The sequence below is a fragment of the Lolium perenne genome, chromosome 2 (genome assembly GCF_019359855.2).
Source record: "Lolium perenne isolate Kyuss_39 chromosome 2, Kyuss_2.0, whole genome shotgun sequence".
Classification (NCBI taxonomy): Eukaryota; Viridiplantae; Streptophyta; class Magnoliopsida; order Poales; family Poaceae; genus Lolium; species Lolium perenne.
This window is the reverse complement of record NC_067245.2, coordinates 18580785-18598731: the sequence shown is the minus strand read 5'-3', so window position 1 is coordinate 18598731 and position 17947 is coordinate 18580785. Positions and strand designations below refer to the sequence as shown.

General features: G+C 44.3%; 1 protein-coding gene and 1 long non-coding RNA gene across 5 annotated transcripts; one reads left to right on the top strand and one right to left on the bottom strand.

Moving 5' to 3' along the window:
• Positions 1 to 41: 41 nt before the first annotated feature.
• Positions 42 to 2331, top strand: LOC127331366 (pyruvate decarboxylase 2). 2 transcript variants are annotated; one of them, XM_051357501.2, is made up of 4 exons: positions 42 to 768; positions 887 to 1537; positions 1622 to 1928; positions 2030 to 2331. In XM_051357501.2, the coding sequence occupies exons 1-4, from the start codon at positions 98 to 100 to the stop codon at positions 2198 to 2200; spliced, it is 1800 nt and encodes a 599-aa protein (XP_051213461.1). In that variant the 5' UTR covers positions 42 to 97; the 3' UTR covers positions 2201 to 2331. The 2 variants fall into 2 exon arrangements, with proteins under 2 accessions (XP_051213461.1, XP_051213460.1); XM_051357500.2 differs by having other exon boundaries at positions 1601 to 1928.
• Positions 2332 to 8365: 6034 nt separating this feature from the next.
• Positions 8366 to 12720, bottom strand: LOC127331365 (uncharacterized). 3 transcript variants are annotated; one of them, XR_007869714.2, is made up of 5 exons: positions 12207 to 12720; positions 11758 to 12119; positions 11596 to 11658; positions 9838 to 10990; positions 8366 to 8649 (listed from the first exon to the last, which is right to left on the bottom strand). It is a non-coding gene; the product is annotated as an uncharacterized lncRNA (long non-coding RNA). The 3 variants fall into 3 exon arrangements; XR_011751407.1 differs by lacking the exon at positions 8366 to 8649 and adding an exon at positions 8687 to 9001 and having other exon boundaries at positions 11758 to 12114; XR_007869712.2 differs by lacking the exon at positions 8366 to 8649 and adding an exon at positions 8687 to 9001 and having other exon boundaries at positions 12207 to 12719.
• Positions 12721 to 17947: the final 5227 nt, after the last annotated feature.

Genomic DNA, 17947 nt, shown 5'->3' with positions numbered 1-17947 from the left:
TAGCGACGACCAGCACCGGTCAAACCACCCCAAGAAATCTCTCTTTCTTCTTTCTCCTCACGTACGTACGTGTCGGATCTCGAATTCTCCGTCAACCATGGACACGGGCATCGGAGCCGTGGACGGGCCCAAGGCGGCGCCCAGCGGCGCATTGGCCTGCCCCGCCACCTTCGCCGCCTCGTCCTCTCACGCGTCCTCCGCCGAGGCCACCATGGGCCGCCACCTCGCGCGCCGCCTGGTGCAGGTGGGCGTGAGCGACGTGTTCGCCGTGCCGGGCGACTTCAACCTGACCCTCCTCGACCACCTCATCGCCGAGCCCGGCCTCCGCCTCATTGGCTGCTGCAACGAGCTCAACGCCGGCTACGCCGCCGACGGGTACGCGCGCGCCAAGGGCGTCGGCGCATGCGCCGTCACCTTCACCGTCGGGGGTCTCAGCGTGCTCAACGCCATCGCCGGCGCGTACAGCGAGAACCTGCCGCTGATCTGCATCGTCGGAGGACCCAACTCCAACGACTACGGCACCAACCGCATCCTCCACCACACCATCGGCCTCCCGGACTTCACCCAGGAGCTCCGCGCCTTCCAGACCGTGACCTGCTACCAGGCCGTCGTCAACAACCTCGACGACGCGCACGAGCAGATCGACAAGGCCATCTCCACCGCGCTCAAGGAGAGCAAGCCGGTGTACATCAGTGTCAGCTGCAATCTCCCCGGCGTCTCCCACCCTACCTTCAGCCGTGACCCCGTCCCCTACTTCCTCTCCCCAAGGTCATTACGTTCTTCTTATTTGCTTTTGTTTTCTTGGTTATACGTGTCATGGTTGATCGTGAGTTGCATACATGCACCTGAAGATGCATGTATTGACGGATGAATGGTGTACGTGCAGGATGAGCAACCAGATGGGACTCGAGGCGGCAGTGGAGGCCACCGTGCAGTTCCTGGACAAGTCGGTGAAGCCGGTGATGGTGGCCGGCCCGAAGCTGCGTGTGGCCAAGGCGGGCGCGGCGTTCGCGGAGCTCGCGGACGCGAGCGGGTACGCTGTGGCGACGATGCCGTCGGCCAAGGGGATGGTGGCGGAGACGCTGCCGCGCTTCCTCGGCACCTACTGGGGCGCGGTGAGCACGGCGTTCTGCGCCGAGATCGTGGAGTCGGCGGACGCCTACCTCTTCGCCGGCCCGATCTTCAACGACTACAGCTCCGTGGGGTACTCCTTCCTGCTCAAGAAGGAGAAGGCGGTGATCGTGCAGCCCGACCGCGTCACCGTCGGCAACGGCCCGGCATTCGGCTGCATCATGATGAAGGACTTCCTGTCTGCGCTGGCCCAGAGGGTGACGAAGAACACGACGGCGTACGAGAACTACAAGAGGATCTTCGTGCCTGACGGCGAGCCGCCGGAGAGCGAGCCCGGGGAGCCTCTGCGCGTGAACGTGCTCTTCAAGCACGTCCAGAAGATGCTGACCGGCGACAGCGCCGTCATTGCCGAGACCGGCGACTCGTGGTTCAACTGCCAGAAGCTCAAGCTGCCCGACGGCTGCGGGTAAGTACCCCACATTCTACGCCTTCTACATCTCCGTTGCTGAATTATATTACAAGCATGTAGCTTGGTTGTCCGTGCGTCCAGGTACGAGTTCCAGATGCAGTACGGCTCCATCGGGTGGTCGGTCGGAGCGCTGCTCGGGTACGCCCAGGGCTCCAAGGACAAGCGCGTCATCGCCTGCATCGGCGACGGCAGCTTCCAGGTGACTGCCCAGGACGTGTCGACCATGCTGCGCTGTGAGCAGAACAGCATCATCTTCCTCATCAACAATGGAGGGTACACCATTGAGGTGGAGATCCACGACGGGCCCTACAACGTCATCAAGAACTGGAACTACACCGGCCTCGTCGACGCCATCCACAACGGAGAGGGCAAGTGCTGGACAGCCAAGGTACGTAGCTTCAAGAAGAATGACACTATTCCTCCTTTGCATGAGCCGGAAACTAGCAAGCTGATGAAAAATATTGATGACTGAAACTTGTATGTATGCAGGTGACTTGTGAGGAGGAGCTGACGGCGGCCATAGAGACGGCGACGGGGGAGAAGCAGGACTGCCTGTGCTTCATCGAGGTGATCGCGCACAAGGACGACACCAGCAAGGAGCTCCTGGAATGGGGATCCAGGGTCAGCGCGGCCAACTCTAGGCCACCCAATCCACAGTGATAGATTTCGAGTGATTTGAGGCCATCGTCTAGAGTCCAACATTGATTGTCATGCTATTGCAGGCATTCCAACTTCTCTATTTTTAGGATCATCAAATAATTAATTAACGAATAAAGTTGGACGGTTCCATATCTAGTGTGCTATTTCCGCTGTTCGATTTATCCTTTTTCCTTGTCGACCATCTTTTCTACACCCAGTTTTTGTACGGTCTGATGTGGCTCGAGATACGGTACTTTCCTTTCACAAGGTTCGTTTATATGATTGAGAAAAGAACGGCTATAATGTAGGCAATAGGTCCTGAAAAGTGCAATCTGATTTTCATTCAAATATGCAAGGTAGGTATTAATGTTTGGAAGTGCCTATACAGCAGCTAGCTGTTTTTCAATTCAGGAACAGACACTTTTTATGCCCAATCAGAATATGACAACTGTACTACTCAAACACTCAATAAAAATAACTCAGTTTACAAAAAAATGTCTGTTTTCAGTCCCGCAAAACAGACAGATTTCGTTTCAGTGCACGTAGTGTTTCCAATTGAGTTCCAACGGCTCAATGCCTCAAACCTATGAAGGCCCCAGAACGTGCAACCTAAGGGCCCATAACATGCGAAGTTGCAGATGTCAGACAACAACGTAATTTTTTTAATTTCAAGACAATTATTTTCATAGCTCTCTGATCCACATAAAAATTAGTGGGATGGTTAAAAGCAGAAAACTAAACTACTTCAATAGGACAAACAAAATACAGCTGCACTTGCACATATGTAAATGTATTGGAATCGATCAGAATGGATAACGAACCGTAACAGCACCAAGAACAGATAACGAACCGCAACAGCACCAGACGACGCTAGGACCTGGCCGCGTGGTGTACAATTTGTTTACTGCAATCTGCATGGGTCAGCCTAAATGTGATAACCCATATTTTGGTGTAATTAATTAATTTGAAATAAATGCTAATTTACCTGTATTTATTTTATTTTGCTGAATCAAATACCCTTCAGTTGCATGTAATACACTACTAGCCAAATAATTCAGTTGTGTATTTCTAGCTAGAGCCATCGAGTAGTGCTAGTAGTTTAATACATATGTTTGATCTTAATATGCTTGCATGTACGATGCACGGTTGCGCTAGTGTAGCAGTACAAAAGTAGTACAAGTCAATCATGAACTGTAACCAGAGATATACTTGGGCTGTGTTGGCAAGCTAAAAGGCTGAGTCGGCATACTAGCATCAGTGCATGTTGGCCAGCTCGAAGTTGAAGTTAGCTTTGCTCACTTGCTTGGACGTCGGCACCATTTATTTACACAGTATGTCGAAGCGTAGCGGCAGACTGTGAGATATTTTAGCTAGCCGATGGATATTTAGCTGATCTCCCTACTGTGAACCGACGTTGCTCCCTTATAAATAGGCAGAAGCTCCGGCTGGCAGTGCTGCACTTTGTATGCACAATTCCATTCGTTAGGCCGAGAGAGAGCGAGAGCTAGAGTAGTTCAGCGAGTGAGAGAGGCCATGCTAGTGAGATGGATGCGTTAAATGAAATACCAAGGGACATCCTGCCGAAGTAAATATGTGAGCCGAGTAGTAAATCTGGAGAATAGTAGGGTTTTTTGTCGGTGAATATTGGTCTGGATTTTTTATACCCGAGGCAAGCTGCTTTATACCCTCTTATATAATTTTGTAGAATACATTGTGCTGTGAATTTGACCGTAGATTATTTGGTAGAGATGTGAATATTTCCGTTGAAATATTTGTGGACTAATGTATCAGTGTCGGTATACGGTGATGGATCCGTTGGAGCCACCGATACGATCCGGGTATTTCGCATGAGTATGATTTTGGAAAGTAAACATTGAGAATACGTGTTTTACAAGTGAAAACTTGGTGCTACGAAGGTAACCATATTGTACCGGTCACAGTTTAGGTATGGGACTGACTGAGTTCTCCGCTAGGGACGACCCTGTTGTGGAATGTGTCAATGACGGATCCGTAGGAGCGATCGACATCAGTAGGTTCAGGTGTCCGGGTTCTAGTGGGCTAAAGGGCTTTGCTCCTCTAGCGCCTGTGTGGTGCTAGTTGAGGCTGTCGACGTCGGAGTACCCCTCTGCAGAGTGTAAAAGTGTGAATTTCACCCCTGTGATTCCCGGGTAGGGAAATTTACTTTCATGTGTGGCACCATGCGTTTTAAATTGCCTAATACCTTAACCACATGTTGTTGTTTTTCGAAAAGCATTTCTATTTTACAATTTATATGTTTATGTATAATCGATTTGTTGAGTATGACTTGTCATACTCACCCAGCTCCCCTATGTTTTTTTAGACACATATGTCGTTATCAGAGAAGACCCTCATCGGCGGAGGTTTAGGCTGGACCAGCGGGTGGGAAGCGAATTAGAGAATCTAGTTGTAATTCTTGTGTAATTGTAAAGAAAGGTGTAAAATAATGTTTTTGAGCTTCTCGAGATCCACTATGCTGGTTTTTGCCTGCATTTTTAGCCTTGCACACGTATAAGCCTCTCGGTTTATAGGCGCGCAGCGGCTGTCTCACAGTCTTGGGGCGTGACAGTTAAAGTATGGTGATGCAGAGTCATAATCCTTTATCAATAGCAGATGGTGTTTGGCAGAATACTTGGGGTAAATCTTTCAGTGCCTTGGGATATTATCAACATTTATTTGCAGAGGTTACAGCTATGCCTGCTTTGAAATGGATTTGGAAGTCTGCTTGTATTATGAAACATAAGTTATTTGCATGGTTGCTTATTAATGATAGAATTAATGCAAGAGAGGTGCTACAGAGAAGGCACTGTAAAGTAATAGATGATACACATTGTGTGCTTTGTCCTAGAAGGCAGTATGAGGATAGAGTCCACTTGTTTTTTAGTGTAATTTCAGTCAGAAAATTTGGAACTATTTGCAGATAGACTAGGCACATGGTCAGGATGTACAAATGATTTTGTCCACAGCTAAAGTTAGTTTCAACAAACATTTCTTCATGGAAGTGGTCATCCTGACTTGTTGGAACATTTGGAAGTAGAGGAATGGGAAAATCTTTCAAGAGGAGAGACCATCTTTTGCTGGCTGGAAAAGAAATTTCATTCAGGATATATCCTTACTTGAGTATAGGATAAAAAAGAAGTATCTTGCTCCCCTTTTAGACTGGATAGGCAGCTTGCAGTTTGTTTAGATTTTTTTGTTAGTTTGTACAGGTAGGTTTCTCTTTTTATTTTCTCTCTAGTTTGTATATATTTGGAGGTTGGTAATAAAATGATGTGGGGCTTTTTGCCTCACAGTTTCATGGTAAAAAAAATCCCTATTTGAAATAGTGTGGTTGAATCAAGTTTGGAGATTCCTCACCCAAAGTCAACATTGTTTACATACGTGTTCTTACTATTATACTAACTAGCCAAGATCGGCGCGGCGGCACGCCGCGCCAGTATAGTGGCTGACTGATGGAAATTTTGGTGCAAAAACTTGATACACTGCTTTAATTATAATATATATATAATAAACCCGATTACCTAAATCAGATGGGCTAGTAAATACCCGTGGGTCTCTACAGTGCTGAAATATGTGGTTTTACGGTGTTGGCCCATGTAAAATTGAGTGGGCCACAATTTATTTATATTTAGATATTGTATCATTGTGTTTCTGTTCATCGAACGAATATTAACTATTTTTTTAGATAAAGGAAATATATTAATATCAAAAGATACCAATTACACCCAGCCTTTGCAACAACGCCCCATCCTAGTGGCAGTACGGATGCACACAACCAAAAAGAGTAAAGAAAATTAAGAAATAAAAGTCCCGCTACAGCCTTCCAGACCTAGCAACAGCAATACAACCACCACCGTGATAACACAGACACTCCAAAAGCGACGCCTCCAAGAAGGGAATAGTGCACCCGTGCCGCCGTCGCCCGACCAAAGGTCTTAGATTTTCATCCTGAAAATAGTCCCCACTCTCAAAACAATGCCTCCAACAAGGTCATTGCCAGGCACAACCAGTTAAGGCCAGACCTTGGGTTTTTACCCTGAGATGTAAGACTCTGAACTTCACCCGTGCTGCCGCCCCCACATGCATACCACTGCTGTGGAGCCCGGAACGCCAAGCAAATCCCTGAGCATCACAGAGACTCGAACCTCCTTTAGCTAGTCCACCAATCCGGCCTTCATGATATTCCTTCTTCTGACTTCACCATGGACCAAGTAGTCACCTGATGTCAACACAGAATAGAGTTTCGCGCCGCTCTCTCCGGAACCAAACGGTCGGAATAAAAACGTGGGTGCGCGCGACCGAATACCACCCGATCCAGCAAACTCCAGGCAAAAGATGCATTGTTTCATTCGCCGGTGGAGCTTTCCGGAACTCATCTCTCCAGCCATATCAAGGCAAACTGACCTCCGATAGATCTTCATCTTCGCTTGCGAGAAACCCGAGGGCCGCCACCAAAAACAAAGCAAGACCAGCAGCCCCACGCCGCCAGTCCTTCCTGCCGGATCACCAGGGAAGAGGACGGTGGCGCGGATCATGTGTACCACCTCCGAACCATCACCGGGGGCGGAGGCCGCCAACGCTCCACCAAATCCTCGAAGGCTACCAACGGAGAGCATCAGGCCCCGGCCAAGTAGCCATGCCGCCCGGCTTCCTCCACCGGCGCTTCATCACCTCCCATGGAACGCCGTCGCGGAAACCCTCTCCTCCCCCTCGTCGTTTGACGGAAGGGGCGCCGCCACCGCCGTCGGGGACGGGGTTGTGCCCGGGGCCGAGGCCAGCAGCAGCGGCGGCTGAGGGGCGGCGGTCCGTGGGCGGCTGCTCGTGGCGGGGCAGGCGGGTCCTCCGCCACCGCCCAGGAGGGAGCGGGAGAGGAGGAGGGCGGCGGCTAGGTCATGAGAGGAGGAGGGGCAGCTAGTACTTTCTGCTAGTATATATTAACACCTGAGATATAAAATACATCATTTAACTATAAATACATCATTTAAATAGCAGCTTTTATTTCCTTTTATGTAATTCCTTACTAAAACAAGTTTAGACAAAGAGATGACATGAAATGTAAATCACACTAAATAATGGACACGATACAAAGTAGAGAGGATGGAGTGTATTAGGGGGCCATGAGTGTCTCTACCCTGATCTACTGTTTTTTATTACTCCTTTCGTCGTCGGACGAAAAATAATAATGCATTCCTTGTTTTTCCTTGCGGAGTGTGGGCCTGCAAAGGCTGGTTGGTTTTTTTGGTGGAGGAGTTTTGTGCCATTGCCGGACTATGTGACTATATTTGCAGAGAAGGCTGCCGAGAATGATTGCATGGAATTAATCTGTGCAATTGTTTTAACGGGCAATTGTCTTTGCATTGCAAAGTAGTGGTATTCTTCTGGCGTAATTAGTTAGTGGCTTTGAACAGCGTGTGACGTGCAGAGGTTGAGTTATAAGTATGCATTGAGGAGAATATTCATCAGGAAGGATTCTAGCGATATGGACAAATAGTGCCAGAAGACTGGCAGTAACATCTATAGATGACGCTGCAGAATATAATTTTCATACAGCGGATTTTGCCATGCTTGTGCAGGGTCTTGACGGTGGCGGCGTTGCATCGCTGTGTCTGCTTATTTTTGGTAGAATTTAAAGATCCTTGGACCAAATTGATATAGAGCACCAAATAGTGGTTAATAGTCACTTAATCAGTTATGGGCCCTTGGTTACACAACACCGAATAGTTTATCCGTCATGGAGATAAAGCTATTCTATTATGGACATGCACCACAGCATATACTTCTTAGTTTTTCTTAACCTGCATGCTCTTTAGAAATTCTCCATGGCAGATCTGACAACAGACAATCCAATCCATGAGGCAACTGTCAGAGGAGCAGTAAATTAGATGCGCATTGTCAATCAAAATGAAGCTTGCCGCTCACAGTGTGTAATTATTGACACACAGGAACGATCATGTGGCATAAAAACTTCATTTGAATTATTACTACCATTATGCTGAAGAATTGAACATATCAGCAGATATGAAAAATCTATACACTATCAGTAACTTTATCCTTTCCATGTGTTTTCATCAAAAGGATATCAGTCAATCGAATCCATGAGACAACTGTCAAAGGAGCAGTAAATTAGGTGTCCATTGTCAATCAAAATGAAGCTTGCCACTCGCAGTGTGTAATTGATAATTGTGTAACCATACTGAAAACTCTATATTGGTCTTTGTTTTTTTGAAGTGGACATTTAGATAGAAACCAAAACTAAACTCACTTGATAACATTCTTACACCAAGAACTGCGAATACATTAACTTTCTAGCGAATTTGTTACTCCTTCTGTAAGTTGCCATATTACAACTTGAAACTCTTAAACAATGATGGTAGCAACGACCCATACAACCTTTTAAAGGCGCTTTGAAATTCCTCAACTCCATTCATGCATATTGGTAGTACCGTGAATACCTAGTTAAGAAACTTGCAAGAGTCACTTGTATAAATGAGTATAAAGTACATAGTGGTTGATAAGCATTAGCAAGTTATCCTCAATAATAAACGGTATCATTTACAAACTCCACTACTTAAGAAAATCAAAATGACAAATACGAAAATAAGATAAATTGGAAACCAGAAGGACGGCAAATATATCAAAATGTACCCAACAGAACAAAAATACATGAATGTGCCTCCAGGAAAATTTCTTGAAGCTTGGTACGCGCCCATCATTTAGTTCAGGTGAACTGAGCACATTAGTAGTGTTCATGTATAATTCTTGGTTCTACCATAGGCCATCAAAAGATCACTGCATACATACCACCTATTTGATTTACCATGTGTTATATCCTCACCATATTTAAAGAAGTTCATCTGAAATCTGAAAATTTTACTGAAAAAATAGACATTTTCTACCATCACATGTCATTAAAATCAACCTCTACTTCATGTATTGAGCAGTTAAATGACAAATTATATTATTACAGCGAATAATCCTAAGAAAGCAAGTGGCATACCAGGAATACCAAAAGGGCAGGATAAGAATATATATGAGAAATTAGGGAGAGTACGATGTTAGATCAAAAACATATATACATAGTTTATGGGACATATGTCATTATCACTTTATGTTGCACCCGACAGGTATGGTGCCCATAAAACATGAGACTGTACAGCTGAAAGAGATGAACCAATATTGCAGTATGCTCAAAGAAAAGAAAAAAGGCATTCACAAGAGTTGAACCAATATTGCAGTATGATCACATGAAAAGAGGCACTCACCAGGATATTAGTCAGCAATTCAGGATTAATTCCATTATTATGTTAAATGAACAAATTCAATCCACTAAATCTGACCATCTAAATGTTTTTCTTGATGTGATTTCCATTTAAGGACAACCTAAATCCAGGAACGAATACAATATGTTGAGGCATGTCAAAAGTATAATAAGAAAGACAGTCAATGACCATCCTGGAAGCGTCGAGACTTTGATGACAAGTTGACAACAGTATGTAGAAGAACTTGTAAAGAAATTTGGAAGAAAAATAAACCTATCAGTACATTTGGAAAAATATCTGCAGAGCTGTTGAAAAAGGTTTAAATTCCTGGACTGGAGAAGTTTGTTGAGTGACCACAAATGAATGAGATAACTTATGCACCTTAGTTTAAGATGTAATCAGCATCTATTTCATTATCTCTCTGGAAACAATGTAGAGACGCCCTCCACCAACCGCTCCATTCTTCAGTGTTGCGACCTGCAGGCTACACACATCTGCCTGAGACCAAGAGCCGGAGCAAGAGACTATGAAAGGAGAATAGAACTGCAGGTAGCAACAAATTTTTCTAAATACCAATCTATTTTGCCAGCATTTTTTCCGATGGATCAAATACTGTGAATATACTACATAAAATGCTCACTATATTAGTATTTTGGTACTCAGCATACATGAATATCGGCGTGAGAGCAAACAGAACGTACCATCTATCTATGATAAAGTGCAATACAAAGCATAGAAAAGTCCAGAGATCAGGCATCAGTAAATGAATATGCATGGATAGAGCTTTCAAAGCTGTCAAAAGAACTTGTCGTAGGAGAGAACAATATATGGCAGCACAGTAGGCTAGAAGAAACTAAGTACCCATCTTTTTCATATGTTCCAGCAGAAAAAGTGATTGAACTCGTCTTCAATCTCTAGTTTGGTTAGTGCTAAAAGCTGACTAACAATACCAAAAAATACCACATGCCTCTTGCAATGCTGAAGATTGACCATACACCTGCAGCTTGTGGTAAAGCTTCTCCCCCTTGTGTAATACAATACAGTGCACGGATATAACAACTTGGGGTAATGATTATGCATTAATATAAAACCACCGGCATCAAAACTGTAGTAATTTATATAACAACATGTTATGTGTGTGCTCTTGAGAGCCCACACACCTATATTGTGTCAAAACCAGATAGAGGTTAAAGTTAGCGGCTGGTAAATCCAACCGGTGAGTATTTGGGGTGCGTGGCTGAAATCTTTATACCTGTTGACTGAATAACGGTCATAGCAACAAACAAAGAAGGTATTGTACATGAAAGCATCATTAGTTGTTTTGAGGGGAAGAAAGCAGGTATAAAAGAAATTGGACTGAATGCACCGTATAATGGGTTCCTGATAGAAATTGAACAGTCTGATACTATATAGGTCTTGCCGTCTTGGGCATGTCGACAACAAAAAAATTAATCGTTAAGATTGATCCTTCTTTCCGTTGATCCCTGAATTGGTCGATGCAGTTTTGTGGCACACAATCCTCCGTTATGTCTCCCTGCAATGTTATTGAAGGCAGGGATTGTATTAGAGGAAGGATATGGACAGTTCTACCGACACAAGATGGTATAGCAAGCAAAGGGAAGGAAATGTAGGGACATTTATAGAATGCAGCGTGCAGACCCCTTAACAAATTCTCTTTACATGAGGTTGTATAGAATATTTTGTTCAGAGAACAAACAAAGAGACTGATATATAACTTTTTTAGAGAGAAAAAAAAAAACAAGAGAGTGATATATAACTGTTGATTTGAGTCTATTTAAAAAGAGCAATACGTATGGGAGGGCACATGGCATTGAGCTCGTCTTTGGGGAAGTGCATGCATTGTTATGTACACCAGTGGGCATGCCACTTAGAATACGAAGGGGAAGAACAAAATAGAATATACATCTGGCCTAGGAGTTTTCATTGCTGCGAACGAAACTTGTCTGAATCTATATTCATTATTTAATACAGTTAGCTGGACTAAATAACATTAGGAGAATCCCTGACTGGGGGAACCATCTCATTTATGCACTGTTGTATAGAAATTAACTAACGTAAAAAAATGTACTCAAAATCAAGCCTGAAGCAGATCGTGAAGAGGACGAACACGGGAAGTACCTCACGGCCGATGACAGCAAAATCAAGCTCGTACAAATCTCCTCTTGTGTGCAGATTCCGCAGCTGCAATACGTGCGCTTGCCAAAAGCAAATCAGTAACCAGAATAAGGACACATAAGAACAGAACTGAGAAAGAAGACCGATGGCAAGATGAAATCAAACCTCGAACAGATCGTGAAGAGGATGGACCAGCCTCACTCGCCATCATAGAGGTAGCTGGAAGGCCAGGAATCTAGTGTTGGGAATCATTGGAAGAAGGCTTCCCACCGGCATGAACGCGCACACCTGGAGAAGTGTCCAGCACAAAACAAGAAGCAGTGGTCCGCGCTGAACCAGCCGTGCCAGGAGGAACAGTAGCAGAAAACCAAGGCAAACCAGTAGCAGCCGAGGCTGGTCGCCGGGGAGATCAGCGACCCGACGTTCACGCCTCCCGCGCCCGCGCCAGGAGACCACCCCTATACTCGCGCGGATCTTATCGAGGGTCACAATCTTGGTCGTCTTCGTCTCCTGCCATGTTGACTTTCCTGACAACGGCCGGTGGCGACGGAATCAGATTCTAGATCGACGAATTGCTGCTGAGAGGAAGAAATAAGTAGGGTACAGGTAACAACCCGTAGGTTCCCTCGCCGATTTGATCGACATTCTTGAAGCAGTCGACGCCGCGGGAGGGAGGACGGCGATGTAGGCGTGGGGGCGTCGCGCGCAGCGGCGGCGCGTGCAATCACCACCACGGGAACGTCCACCAGCTGCACCTCCACCACCACGAAGCCGAGACGGAGGAGGAGAAGCCATGGCCGACGCAGGGAGCGCTCCCAGTGGTCGCGCTGCCGTTCGCCGTCGGTCTCCTCGGCCGGTGGCTGGCGGCACCACCAGGACATGGATAGGCCTTCCGCACCATTCACCAGCACTCATGCGCCACCATCGTCATAGGACGCCGCGCCACGCCCCTCCACCCCACGGGCCACGCCGCCCTCGTGGATGCCGGAGACGACCAAGAAGAGAGGCGATCTGATTGGGGATTTCGGGAGTTATCGAGAGAGGACACGTGGGGAGAATAGCTAAACGGTGCTATAGGCAGCTATAGGCACCCAAATAGAAGACCACGATAGTGCAACATCGGAATCGAAGAACGTGAAAAAGGATCACCGGAAATTTCCTAGAGGCACCAAAACTACACACAGAAGAAACCCTTGGGAAATCAATTAACCCAAACAACACACGTGTCAACAGGACGTTCACTCAGAGCATGCCTCAAAATTATGAGAAAAATGAAGTAGGTTGCCCTATAATATATAGTATTATGACTTGAACTATTGAATTTTTATTATTATTGTTGAATGCACGAGTGTGAAGAAAAAAAAAAGAAATTTGGATATATGGGAAAAGGGGGAAACCTCACAAGTTATCGTGTTCCTGAATTGAATACGGCCATACCAGTCTCTGGAGAGAACCCATCAAGGATTACGATGATGACAAATATGAAATGTAAGTATGAATAGGTAGTCTTAAATTAACTTGTGTTCTCACTGAAGCATCCTTTTCAGAATGCAATAAAGACATAATTGTATTGGGTGATATCTCTACTACTTAAAAAGAATGAACCTGTTCCCCCTTCTCCTCCTATTTTTGTCGTCCTTTGGTCGTTCGCCCGCAACATGGGCCGCGCCAACCTACCTGGGCCATGCTACCAATCACCTGGAGGCAAATGTGTTCCATCGTCACAGCCACGCGCACATCCACAACCCTTGACCCTGCCTCGCATCGCCGCCTCCCCAGATCGCCGCCTCCCCAGTCCCCATGCCGCCGGACCACGCGGCCTCCAGCTCCAACCGCCACAACTCGGTCCTCTGCTACCACGGAGAAGGAAGCAGGCCCTCCCATCCCGGAGTCGGGGGAATGAGAAAACCGTCGTCGACAGCACTCTGGACCTGGGAGTCTCCGCCAACCCTAACCCCGACGAACACCAGGTGATCATCGAGGTCCTGTGGAGGCCAATCCCCACCTTCTGCCGTGGCGCCCTCTCTCTCTCTCTCTCCTATTGCAGGTCAATTCCATTCGGGTGTAGCAGATCTGCAGCCAACTGAAACTTTTTACGGTGAATTATTGGGAATTGGATGCAGACGAACTGAAGCACGATTTCGGATTTTTTTTTGCGCTTAGTCAATTGCAGCGCAGCATTTTGATCATTAGATGCAAAAGGTCTGAACCATCTTCCACGTGTTATGTACTCAGAATTTTGTGGAAAGGTAAGTATCTACAAGAATCTGAAATTCCAGAGGGTGCTAGACTGACAACAATCGTGCGACTGCATTTTTATATAACTGTAGCAACTGTGTTCTTGATTGTGATTCTTGGACAATTAGTTACTACATTCTTTTTATGTGGGGCACCTCTTGCCTTTTCTTTTCTTTTTCATTTTTTTCTCAAGATGCAAGTCTTACATTTTGTTAAAAAGCGATAACTTTTTCAGTAAATGTATAAAGTGTCCGTCCTGCTCTTGTAGGTGAGAAAAAATCTATGATTTCTAATGGCCATGTTTATTTTGTGAAGTTTTCCTGAACTCTTTGTCCATGATTTTTTTTTCAAAAATCAATTGAGATTTCTAGCATGTGTTTGTTGGTCTCTGTGAAGACTTAAGACACGCATGCCTCTTCTTTCTACCAAGAAAAACACAAGGTTCACGGTTGGTTTTATTGTTGATGTTCATTCTATAAATTACTGGGAAAGAATCAATAATATGTAGAATTAGAAATAACCACTTTTTACACCAAAGTAACAGGTCAACCTTTACCCTGTAGAATTAGAAATAACCATGTCACTTCCACTGCTTTCTGCACTACCACTTCACCTTCTCTCACAACTTAGGGACATCTTTGTTTGATTTCTTATACTTGAGTTGAATGATTTATAAGTTCCATAAGATTTTTTTCCTAAAACGATCATGTGTCTGATACTGCAGTCAAGGTCAGAGTTTAAAGTGATCTTCCAAAGAAGTAATTATCGTAAGAAGCAGCAAACATTTGAAAATATGACCATGTTCCAGACATTGGAATGGGTATGGCACATCTATAATACATAAATTTATTGTGTAATTCCAGTGAACTGTAACTCTTTTGAGTTCTTCTGTGTAAACATGAGCTCTTGGTTTTAAGTGCAAATGTTGTTAGGCACATTGGCCATTCAGACCATGTTACTTTTGTTTTTCAAATATTTTATCTGATCCTTAGTTCAGGATAGGCAGAGCAGCTTGACGTGTCTTGAATATCCGATAAAATTTATATCAGGGCCTCTTTTAGTCTGATGGCCTTTACTATTTTTATTTCAATAGAGTACCTCTCTTATGCTATATGCCAATTTTTGCCTTATGTATTTTCAGTGATTTACCAAGTGCCACGCTTCGTATTGACATAAGATCTTTAGAAGATGGTGGTGTTTACTTTAATATGTTTTTAAAATATATGCAGTTCCTCGACGGAATAAGATTGTGTAGAAGTTCTGGCAAGCGTTTGCTACCACCAAGTAAGGAGGTGCACCATGTTAGGCCTTTGGGTCTTGGGCTAGGGGGACGAGGATGGTCTGCTGATCTCAGGCCACGCATGGTTCCTCCTCCAGTGTCCGTCGCGTCGTGACACATTCATATGCTTCGACATCACCTACTTTTTTTGGATCAGTTAGTTATCATCAGTCGGTGTTGTCTGTTGGGTCTGCTGAAGGATCTTGTGGTACTGATTCTTTTGTTGATATGGATGCTCGGAGGCACGCAATTCATCTTGGCAAACAGCCGGTCTGTCGTCTCCTCGAGGCGTCGCGCACTGGTGAGCGGTGGCGCGCGTTGCCCACCAGCGTCGCCCGTTGGCTCATCCTGTTACCCGCGTGACCCATGTGCCACGCTACGGTGGCCGTCTCCCCGAGGAATTGATTGTCAATCATCCAAGCGTGAGACGCAACCGATTCCACCAGCCGCATGGTTGTATGGTGTGGTTTTTCTTTCAGGTATTTGACAGAATCCCATTCCTACTTTCAGTGTAGTCCTAGATCTAGGCTTTATGTGAATCTTTCTGCTGTTGTAAAATGAAGGAGTGAAAGTTTATCCTAAAAGGACAATTTAGCGATGCCTACTGTAACTCGGGTGCTCCACATTGTACAAGATTTCAGTGGACTTTTGGTCTTAGTAACATAGGATGATATTCTCCTTTGTGGTTCCATGAAAGGGAACTTAATCATGTGAGATGAATGCTGCAACTTTTGCCATACTTCTATAAGAATATATAACCCTGTAGTATAAGGCACGCCCATTAAGTTCAATTATATGTGATTCATTGACATATGAGATTCCTTTGATCCTGATACTCATGCTTCATTTTTATTTTTGCACTTTCAAAAAGATGTGCAGTATTACACCAATAGTTTTCTTTGTATAATATACGTTGAAATATTAGCTTTCTTCCATTTCTTCTTTTGTTTCTTACAAATATTATTTATGTGCCAGTGACACTGCATCCCCTAAATAACTACATAAGCATAGTCCATACGTTCTGCAAGGCCCGGAGGTGATAATGGCATGCCTAATTGGTTGTCCATTAGTATCATGAACAATAAATCAATGTTATTTTGTGCCCTAATATCTTACAGATTTGGTGTGTGACTGGTGTTGATATTGACTTGCAGCCCTTGAACTTGCTCAAGAGTATTCTACTGATGTGGAGGTACGATGTTGCTTCAGAAGTTTCACCATAACAATTGCTTTTATTTGAAGTAGAATAACCTTTATACTGAGTCATATTCCTATTTTTTACATGCGGAATTCTTCATGACATTGTATTTTTGGTTATAATTATCGTGCATATGTAGTTTGAAAAAATTGCTAATCAACAACGTCATGTTGAACATCTGTGTGAAAGGTTTTATTCCAACATATTTAAATAAGTTGTTTTTGCAAATCTTTAGCATTGTGACCATCTTGATCTATTATCTTAGCATCATGTGGCAAGTCTGGCATTTTTTTCAAGGATTCTTCTCACATGAAGTTTAAAATGTGTCTCTTCTTTTTTGTTATTATTGAAACCTCAAATCAGGTGGGAGATGAGTACTCGTTGGTTCACTTGTCAAATTTTGGGCATCAATGATAATATGGTCTCAGGTGGATGCGAGTCATCTTCAACAAGCGGAAGACCCAAGTTGGTCTGCATCTCTCCTCCTCTCGGATTGCACGATCTTTGCAAGAACAGTCCCGTCGAGGTTTGTTTCTATACAATACCAGATTTGATCTTTGACCACCCTATTTTTATATTCTATTTTGTAACTGTATTGTTCATAATTGTTTGGTTGAGCTTGGTAATATTGTTTGGTGCAACTTGCAAGTCACGAGTTTTAAGAGAAGCATATTATTTCAGCACATACACTTAAGATGAGGATTTTTTTATGCTATTTGAATTGACCACATGAGTTGAATTGGCTTTGTTGTTATACTGCAGTGCAATATAATAATATTTGAGGCTATTTAATGGATTGAACAATGTTGTGAAATTGCAGGGTGAGCAATAAGATTCGGCTCAACAGGATGCATAGCACCAAAAGTTGTTGAACTGACGGTCCCAAATTGCATGTTGTGAAAGCACATAAGGCATCTTCCTCTTTTCTCGATTTTCGCTCGGATTTTTTGGCGGCACGACCAAGTGGACCTATACTTCCCTACGAAAATGTTTCCTTAACATACATATTAGCTTATTCATCTTGGTGCAAAGATGTTAAAACTTTGAAATATCACCCATGAGTTCAGACTTAGAAAGATTACTGCCGCAAGCACAACGCAAGATATATAAGACTCCGTTATCAGTAGACTTCCTCTAACAATTTCATTTTAGTTCATAGTATTACTCGTGTAATTTCAAAAGACCAGCATGACGTGCTATATACCAGTCCGCTGATTTACGTTCCATTTTTGTTTCCCTTTTTATCATCGTTATTCCGTTCTTGTGGCAGGTCGTACCTCTTTATTCTGCAAGTTGGATCGTGGGAGTTAAGAAGATATGAAGGTGAACTATGAAGGGCAAGTCATCTGGGAAATCAACAATCCCCAAGAACCTAATTGTAGCTTACAAGTTGGACCTCAAGGAGGAAAGGAGACACATGTGCTAGGAACGTGTGATGTGTCACATGGTGGCAGGAAATTCACCCACGGTGGCACAAGTGATATCATCTCTGTTTTGTCTAATATTTTGTTGAAAATTTTCTTAAAGAGTGACATGATGATACTGATGTGTTCATTGATGCTCTGGCCTGAAAATAAACTGATTGTAATTCAACTACCACTAATTAAGGCAACTCAATATTATCATCTAACGGGTATTAT

Excerpts from the sequence above, each read along its gene's own strand:
- LOC127331366 (XM_051357500.2), top strand. The coding sequence starts at position 98 with ATGGACACGGGCATCGGAGCCGTGGACGGGCCCAAGGCGGCGCCCAGC. Across the intron at positions 1,538-1,600 it reads AAGCTGCCCGACGGCTGCGG|CTTGGTTGTCCGTGCGTCCA; the intron begins GTAAGTACCCCA and ends ACAAGCATGTAG. Across the intron at positions 1,929-2,029 it reads GCAAGTGCTGGACAGCCAAG|GTGACTTGTGAGGAGGAGCT; the intron begins GTACGTAGCTTC and ends GTATGTATGCAG.